The sequence below is a fragment of the Lingula anatina genome, chromosome 3, assembly GCF_051362555.1.
Source record: "Lingula anatina isolate TDL-2025a chromosome 3, LinAna3.0, whole genome shotgun sequence".
NCBI lineage: Eukaryota > Metazoa > Brachiopoda > Lingulata > Lingulida > Lingulidae > Lingula > Lingula anatina.
The window spans coordinates 19,666,451-19,676,094 of record NC_141769.1 but is presented as its reverse complement, the minus strand read 5'-3'; the positions used below and the strand labels follow the sequence as shown (position 1 = coordinate 19,676,094).

Below are 9,644 nucleotides of genomic sequence, written 5' to 3'. Positions count from 1 at the left end.
CTTTGCCAGTATACACTGCATAAACAATGCTTTGCTTTAAATCTTTGTCTGTCCAACAAAGGGCGTTTTGAAGAGATTTGCCAACGCTTACTGTTATTCGGGGGAGGAGGGGGTTTAGATCTATAAAGAGTTAAATTCGTAATTTACTTTTGGACAGGGATGTTCAAACGAAAATTTCTCATATTTTATTTTCTGCTATATGATGTTTTTTTTTTTTTTTTTTTTTTTTGCGTGTTGCATGATTTTAAAACTCTCTCTCTCTCTCTCTCTCTCATAACGGATACCCAGGGTTGTCACTCAAGCCGTCCATGGGGCAGGCGAATGGTCAAATTTTCAAGAATGGGTCTAATTTTATGCTATTTCAATAATGCTTATTGCAATTGTTTACGCGACAGAACAAGACACTGGTAATTTTTCCACATTGTAAGAATTTCAGTCGCGTCGATGAATATACTCAATAAACATTGCAGTACCCACGATATACCTGATTTGTCATTAATAATAATAATAATAATGATAATAATAATAAAGATTAATAATGTATGAGATAAAACAAATAATGGCCTACATAACAATACCAAATTTGTCACGAAAGAACAGGGCAGCATACATTATGGGACGTTTCCTTGGCGTCTGTACATATCCCAGCATCACTGTTTAGTCATGATAAAAACATTGATCAATTTGGTACAGCCTGAGTTCATAGTTAGGCCGTCATCAACATGGGTGTAGAAACAATGTTGCCAGTTTTGGTGGCATTGGTGACGGTGAGCAGTGCCGCGTTTCATTTTTCCATTCCAGACAGGTGTGGCGACGACGTTTCCCACTCACAAGTTATGAAGCGTTCGTCCGTGAGAGCACAGTCATTCTGTGCATTGGAATGTGCGCAAGAACCTTCCTGTTTTGGCTTTAACTGGCAAAGGGAGCCTGACAACGGCGTCCATTTGTGCGAGTTAGTGAATTCAACATCAGATGAATATGGGAAGTTCTTGACTGCCACCGACGGGTTTTCATATGTAGAAAAGGTAAGTGCTTGAATTAATTGTATTTCAAAATATATCTGACGTCGTAAGTTTTAGATCAACGTTAAAACTGATTTTTATTTGATAATTAGACATTATGTTTGGAAAGCAATTTCCATATTGGTTATAAATGTCTTAATCTTTTTTGTTTTGTTTTGTTTATCTTAAATTTGACTTTATAAAAAGCAAATAGGAACAACGTCTCAACGATATATAACATCTTGTTGTCGAACTGTCTGTTTTAGATTATTAATAGAATGGTAAACAAAAGGCATGCTGCTGCTGGTTGCCAATTTTCCCTCATCTGTGACATATTTATCGTTTTGTTTTTTCTAGTCCGAGTCCGGGTTTCAATCCAGTAGAGTGACCTGTAGCAAAGGACGATGTATGAATTCACTACTTGATTCTTTTTCTTTTAATCTCTCTCTCTCTCTCTCTCTCTCTCTCTCTCTCTCATATAGGCCTGCTTCCAATAGAACCACTATTACCTTTAATGCTAGTTTTAGTGTAACTTGTAACGTCTCCATACCGCTTTATCATTGCAATTGAAGAAAAAAGCTGTGACACAATCAGAACAAGTGACGCGCTTGTATTTATGTAACACAGCCCATCTTTGACATTTCACAGAAGCCTCTTCGAATCATACCAGTTTACCGAGTAAAAAACCCAATAAACCTTAAATAAAAGTTCACTTATAAATTCCTTCCTGCTAGAGCCCGACCAAACATACATCACTTACGCAGGTTGATAAATCATGAAACCTTTGAGAGGTTGCCATTGAAAAAGGGGAGTTTGTTGATGGAAATTGCCCTGATTATTTCAAACAACGGAGAGTGGTCTTTATTTACATAGAAGGGGTCAGTGTCTAGATGAATGTATTGCAGGGGATACAATTAATCCATTATTTGTAGATTGTTCATACCCTCCCCCCACCACCACCAAGCATTTTTTTCAGCCTATATTTATCGATGCTTGTTGTCAGTGACAGATAACAATTCCAACACCAAATCCCACACGTATGAAGGGCCTTTTTTGTTTGATTGCACTTTGGTCTTAGATGGAAAGATCATCGATCAGTCATATTGATCTTTGGACAGCTTTGACACACAGTTTTGGAAATATGAGTCTCAGCTCATTTTCAGGCTAAAAGGGGTGATGAATTTGATGTTGATTGCAGTGGTTCTTTGGTAAATGTTTTTAATGCTGAATCCACAGAAAAAACGTGGATCTGACTTTGATGTTTGCATAAGTTAGATTATGCCATTCGTTGGCGCATTTCCTTTTTGCTGAAATTGATTTTGGTTCTTTTTTCTTTATCCTGTTTGCTTCACGAGAAATGTCAGCCTGACCAGAGCCGTTATCGCAAAATCGTTTTAAGAAAGACTTTTAATTTTTTTGTTCGATTGAAATTACATATTACGTCATAGACCTTACTCTTATGGCCCTGTTTTGTTGTCTGATATATGTCATATATCCACGTTTTTTTATTAAAATTTTTGCGAAAGAGTACTTTCATTGCGACCATTTCTTTCTTTCTGCCATCTTGTTTCCCGTTGTTCATTTAAATATACGTTCAAAGATCTGGAATTTTCAAAGTGTGCAATTTGACTTAAAAGTGTCTAAAAACGATCTGTCTTCTTTTAAGTTTAATATGCAGACACTGAAAACACCGATGTTTTTTTTTTTTCAGATTGTACATGCCCAAGTGAGTATACTAGATGGGGTTGCTCTTGCTATAAACTCAATGCTACACAGATAATTTTCGACGCTGCTCGAGCACACTGCCGTTCGGAATCACCACTATCTGATATAGTTTCCATCAATAGCGCTGAAGAAACTGTATTCTTACAGCAGCTGGTGCAGTCATCCGGTAAGTCTGATACTTAACGTGACACATTCTTTTTTTTTTCGGCAATTAACACAGCATTGTGCTAATTGCACTGGTACTCTATACAGGGTTGCACTATTATAAACTTCGTCTTTGAGCGCATTTAAGGCTTCGTTCACATGCAATGTCTATTTTCTAAATTCTATTTTCTATTCGCGCTATCTTATGATCACGGTCTGTGTACTGAATATCCCGCCGCGTAATTACTGGCAGCGCGAGCCAGTTACTTATAGTAACTTATAGTAACTTATAGTAACTGGCTCGCGATACGCGGCGGGATATTCAGTACACAGACCGTGATCATAAGATAGCGCGAATAGAAAATAGAATTTAGAAAATAGACATTGCATGTGAACGAAGCCTAAAACAGCGGACAAACATATCCGCGGATCTGCTTAAACACGGTTCAGTTAATGCAGGGACCCGTATTGGATAATGCACCTAAAAATTTATTGACATCATCGCCTGTAATTCTGTTTCTATATAGATACTTAAGTTATGGGGGCAAAACGCACAACAAATAGTTTTGTATGATACAATGACCATTTATGCCTATTTGAAAAGGTCGTATTTAAAATATTGAATAGATAAGTAAAGCGATAATGATACATCATGTTAATAAATACCATTTTCATTTTAGGTGGTAGGGTCCATCAATTCGTTTGGCACGACGCTTATAACTACGATGGCGACAACCAGAATTACGTCCACTCCAGTAAAGGGAACGCGACATTAAGTTACACCAACTGGGCACTCCATGAACCAAACCTCGCCTCGGAGCTTTGCGTTGGCTTCAAACCAGCAGACAGCGGACAGTGGAGCGACATCCCTTGTGATTGGGAAGTAGTGCAAACCATTTGTGAAATCGACCAAAGCGGCCTTGGCTGTAGATGCCCAGAAATTTAAAGTGCTGTTACCATGGCAACCGAGCGTGATGCAAACAAACCATTATGTTGGTTTGCGGCTGTAATGTACAATAATTTTCAGCAAAATCTGAGAGGGTCATGTGCCACCCTATTCTGAACCTTTCAGAGACTGGCACTTAAAACAATTGATATTGCAATAATAAGGAAAACTCTTTTGTTTTGATTAAATACCTGCGTACTGTTTTTAAAAACTATGTCATAGATTGAAACTTTTGAAGACAATTTTGGTTATTCTACTTTTGCTTTTATCAAAAGGAGTATTGAAATTAAATAATTTTTCACAGTATTCTAAATCTATTACGCATGATACTGAATCAAATAATTGAATCAAAAATTGAATGAGCTATGAAATGTCCGTCCTATTTTGCTCACTTCATATATCAATAACAGTGTTTATAGCTTTTATGCATGATTTTGAATCAAGTATGAAACGACCACAAAGAGTTATGAAATGTTCATCCTATTTTGCTAACGCCATACATGTATATCTATGCCTGCTATAATGTATTTATGTAATTTAGTGGACTTAGATGTTAAATCTTTTTGTCCCTGTTTGCATACGCCATACTTGTGATAACTGCTATAATATATATATTTTTTTTATTTTAAAAAATGTCCGTCCCAATTTTTTATACGCTATTTATATCAGTGCTTGTGTTTTAGATTGCAAGGCCAGATAAAATTGATTCACGAGCAGCGACTCTCTAGACGAAGTGGGCAAATGACAACTATTTATGTTTTTTTTTAATATATGATGTTGAACGGACTGCTGAGCAGTTAAATTTCAAGGTCGATCGGTGTTTTTCATTTTAATTTAAGGGGTGGTAATGTCAAATCCACAGTGCTGGTGATTTTAAAGATTAAATACAACTGTATTTAAGTTTTTCCTTGGTTTGTTTGTACATTTAACCCACTTCCCAAAGTAATACTCAATGTACTTTTCTCCATTTAGAAAAAAAATATAGGTACGAAAAAAATCTGGTTTTCTCAAAATACAGGTCGGTCGCGCTAGTTATCAGTTTTATCAGTTTTGTGACCTGGCCCCGGTTTCACAAAAAAAATTAAGTCAGGTTCCCTGGCTAAGAACTTTTAAGTTAAATTAAAATTACCAAGGTTACATGGTCACATGGGCACATCTTACCCTATCAGGAGCATTGTAACAGCACTCTCTCGGAAATCCTAGTCAGCTAAGCCAGGGAAATGACTTGAGTTTTTTTGTTTGTTTTTTTTTTAAACTGGGGCCTTATGCGTGTTCAGACAAGCTTTTATAACTCAACTCCTATCTTGATAGCAATCCATTTCTCCATATATATACTGGCGAGTACCTTGTTTTTTTCTTTTTCTCATGACGATATCAAGCTATTTCCGTCCTCCAATATTACTACCCAAAGAAAGATTCTGTCAAAATTCAGAGGGAGAGAAAGAGGTAAATTTAAAATGGTGTCTTGTTTGACAGAAGGCGACCTCTGTCGGTATTGTATAAGGCGCTGCCTTTAGTGTGTGAAAGTTGATTTCAGGTCAAATAAAGTGTCATTATCATAAACGCATCATTTGTTGTTTTTCTGACCGCTAATGCAATTTTAGTTATCTGACATTACTTTAATAAATTAAATACATTCCCACCTTCCAGTTCCTTGGCACAAATCCCAAACTCGTCCATTAAGAAGTCCCCAGGGCCTTCTCACCGAATTATAATTTATCCCAAACCAAGACAAGATCCATTCGGTAATAGCATGTATTTTTTTGGTTCGTCCATTTGTGGTGTCAATAAGTTAAAGAATGACAGCTAAAATCACACACTGAACACGCACGTGCAGTTGGTCCGAACTAAGACACATTTACCCAAGGTTATTTTCACCAAGGAGTTATAACTCCTTGTTTTCACACAGGTAACACACACCCTGGCATTTAGATGTTTCAGTAAAATCATTTCTATTAAAAGAAACAAGCAGAGACATGCTGGAGCCAGAAAAAAAAGTTTCCAGTAATCTGTGAAACTCAGGGAAGTAACAGTAGTGGCTCATCGTGAAATGCTTTCTGGGAGTTGAATCGGTGTTGAAACTTGAATAGACATTATTGGGGAGTAAAATGCGGCAGAGAAGCCTAGCATAAGTTGTACAACGCATTCAGATTTGCATATAGCAGACTCTGAGGTTCTCTACAACAGAAAAGGAATACACCGAGTGAGATCAGCTGTTATGTATCCATTTATCTAGGTGAGATCAGATGTATAAAAAAAAAACCCGGATAAATAAATAATAATAATTTGGTAAAAAATTAGTCAAAATCAAACGAGCTTTCATTTCTGTGCCCTAGATATTGTTTATTTGAAACTTAAGGTGCAATTATGTGAATTATATTATATTAATGCAGTATAAAAAAACAGTTAGACGCCTGGTCACTACATATTGGGACGATCTCGTACATGTACACAGCCCAGCTGCCGTATGAGGCGCTGTAAGCTGGCATGCTAACAGTATCTTTCTCTGTCAGACCAGGGCTCCGTAACTCGAAAGCATCGCGAATTGCGACCGAGCGCAAGTGTCTCTATTACATAACTCGGCATTTATCATATGTATGATACCCCATCATCCCGTTAATAAGACTAAATGAACTTCAGAGCAAGGAGAAAAAAAAGAACGATGTGGAGTAGTTTACTGTTTTTCTCTGCTTTGGGTGTGGTTAGGCCTACCTTTTACACGAACAAAACACTAACAGTCAGTAAACAACAGAATCAATATACTTATCTCGAAGAACAAATGTGGACAGTGAAAATTAGTTGAAATGGCTTTATTGTAGTTGCTGGTACAACAGACTGCTTTAACTTTAATCTGGATGCGTATAATATCACGTATCACGTAATGCAACAAAAATAGACTATTTCGTTTCTACCCTTTCCCCAACCCAACATCCAAAAAATATTCACAAAAGGCTTAAAAGTCGAAGTCCATGCAGTTATCGGACCGACAGATTTTCACATTTTGCGAACACAGCACAGTTGCAATCACACATTGAAGCGCCAGACGTTCCGAGACATGGTTTTTAAGTTAACCTTTAGGCACGGCTTAAACATTTGGTTTCATTCACTGTCAACAAAATTTGTCGTATGTGCAGTATTTGTGCTCGTTCTTCGTTGTTAGTAACGCGGAATATTGCGCATGTTTTGTATCAAGCCTGTAGGTTAAACGTCTTCATTGCAAAAAGACAATTTTCTGTATCAGAGCAATATTATTATATTATATTATATTATATTATATTATATTATATTATATTATATTATATTATATTATATTATATTATATTAGTAAAAAACGTTATCGCCGTATATCACCATATCGTGATTTAAAACACCCATAAAACTATCTGTGCGTGTGTTTTCTGTAGTAACGTCAACAACCAAGAGGTCAGCTTACTTATAGTTAATTCAGGGGAGGTGCCTCCGTGGCCTGATTATAAGCTGTCACTTTGTGTAGGTCTGTTTCTTCAGAAAAAACCCAGCATAATCGAAAAAATGCCGCCCTCAGTTCAGGGTCAGAGCATTTTTCCTCTGTTTGCCCAAGTGATCCAAATGTTGTTTTTGGGTGTTATTCTGTTTACTCCTGCAAATTGTGTCAGAATCCTTTAAATCGTTTATATGTGTTTCTTGTGTGGAATGAGAGAAAGAGAGCGACATAGATAGAGAGAGGGGGAGTTTGTACATGTAGTAAGAATTTTCGGATATCATACGGAGATAAAAGTTTTAAAAGTAGGCCTACGAAAAAGAAAAAAGAAAACGCGTCAACCCATGTCACCAAGCATCTCGATATATTCAAGCGTACATACTGCTACAAGTGCGGTCTCCCACGCCTGTTGCTACTTAAATAGGAAGCCGGCTAGCTTCTGATGATAAAAAATGTATGCACAATCACCATTAAAGATATCAGATGTCGCTTGCATTCGCCCCCATATCTCTGGGGTCAGTGACTCATTTACACTCCAATTTGTCGATTCAAATTTAACATAATTATACGACAAAGACGCGAACAGTGCTAAAAACGTTCCTTGCTTTAGATACAAAGTAAAACTGCAAATTTAGGAGCTAACCCCCAAAACCTGTAAAAAAGTATGCTTCTTTGCACAAGGCTCATTTAGATAAATGCTTTATTGACAAGGTTTATGATTTATTTGGTCGAAATGAAATATTCTGCTGTGTTGGATTAATATTTTGTGTCACAATGGAATCAAGTATGAAAGTATTATTAGATAACGACAAAAATTTCTTGAAATGTAGATGTCGTTTAAGTTTGTCGCTAAATGCGCCGCTTTTCTGTCATCCTCGTGTCACGCGAGGTCACGACCTTGGTGACCTTCGGTCGAGATGAATGGAAATCCCGCTTATCATTTGTACGCCGTCACCTCATCCGTCATTTCAACTGACTGGATTGTGGGCACAGACGACTTTTCGGGCTGTGTTAACTCTAAATTTTATTCCAAGAAAAAATCCGTTTTTTTTTCTCTATTTCACCAAATATTCATTCTCTCTCTCCCTCTCCATCTCGAAATTTCATGCTTTCAGCTCCTCTTCAGTTTGTACATTATCGGTATTTGTAGTATTTATTTCAACATTCATTCTCTCTCTCCCTCTCTCTCTCTCTCTCTCTCTCTCTCTCTCTCTGCTCATGAAGCTGCCTGATAACCCGCCTGTCTATCTATGAACTTCTGTAATTCTGTACATTAATGTCACTTCTGGCTGTGTATTTGTCCCTTTGTCTGCTCGCATGCTTATTTTTAAAATATTAACATGTACTAATTGGTATGTCTGTCTGTCCGCCTGCTTGTCTCTCTGTCCCCCCGCTGCCCGCCTGCTTGTAAATCGCTCACAGTTGTGGTGAAATACACCATCTTTCTTTCTGTTCGTTCGTTTCATTCTTTCTTCCATTCTTCTTTCCGTCCTTATCATGCTGCTCTCCCGTGAAGTCTCCATTAAGTGTTGCACAAATAATATAAACACAGTAATCCCGACACACGATAATCTTATCATCTGTCCTCTCGAAGCTCTATTAAGCCGTATTTTACGTTACAAACGTTATTTAGCAATAGTAATGTGCGCATTAATGTGGTGTCAAAATGTCAGCGAGCCTCAAAACATGACAGTGAAAATGCGGTTCGCCAAGTTCTATGCGAGTATTTAACAGGATTAAATAATTCAATAAATGCCATACTTTCCGATTAACTAGGGGAGATGAACGTGGACTTGCGGAGCCAGCAGCGGCCTTCGTGGATCAGGAATACCTTCAGATCAAGTTGTACTTAGCCGGTCAGGACTACACAAAATTAAAAACTCATTCTGTACTTAATAAATCTCAAGTGGCAAGTCATTGGATCTTTGTGACACAGAGAGATGGTAAAAAATTCACCCGGTCATCAACATTTACTACACTTTTTATAATTCCACTCCTTCGTTCTTAGTTCTACTTTCTTTCATTATACAATTATGTACTTTCATTATCTTCTGTAAAGAATATTTTGTGCCGCCCGTGTCCATGACTCACCAGAATGGGTACAACCCAATTCAGTATCAATATCTTATCAGAATGACATGGGTTGTCAAGTGCGTTTCTTACTAGTATCAGTGTCAGGCACCAAGAGAATAGCTCTTGGGGTGATTCACTTCAGTTTGATAATTTTTTTCTTGAGTACTCTATGACAGACTGAAAGTTTTTGAAATTTTCATTTCTTTTTGTTGTTCATATTTTTTCAATCCACGCTCGTAAAACAGCCGTTTCCTACTCATGTTATTTTGATAATCCATATAGTCATTCATATATG

The 9,644-nt window shown here is 37.2% G+C and overlaps 1 protein-coding gene across 1 annotated transcript; it reads left to right on the top strand.

Moving 5' to 3' along the window:
• Positions 1–505: 505 nt before the first annotated feature.
• LOC106156219 (C-type lectin 1-like) lies at positions 506–5,389 on the top strand. Its single transcript, XM_087010054.1, has 4 exons — positions 506–1,025; positions 1,359–1,407; positions 2,713–2,892; positions 3,551–5,389. Exons 1-4 carry the CDS (start codon positions 723–725, stop codon positions 3,814–3,816), a joined length of 798 nt encoding a protein of 265 aa, XP_086866180.1. The 5' UTR covers positions 506–722; the 3' UTR covers positions 3,817–5,389.
• Positions 5,390–9,644: the final 4,255 nt, after the last annotated feature.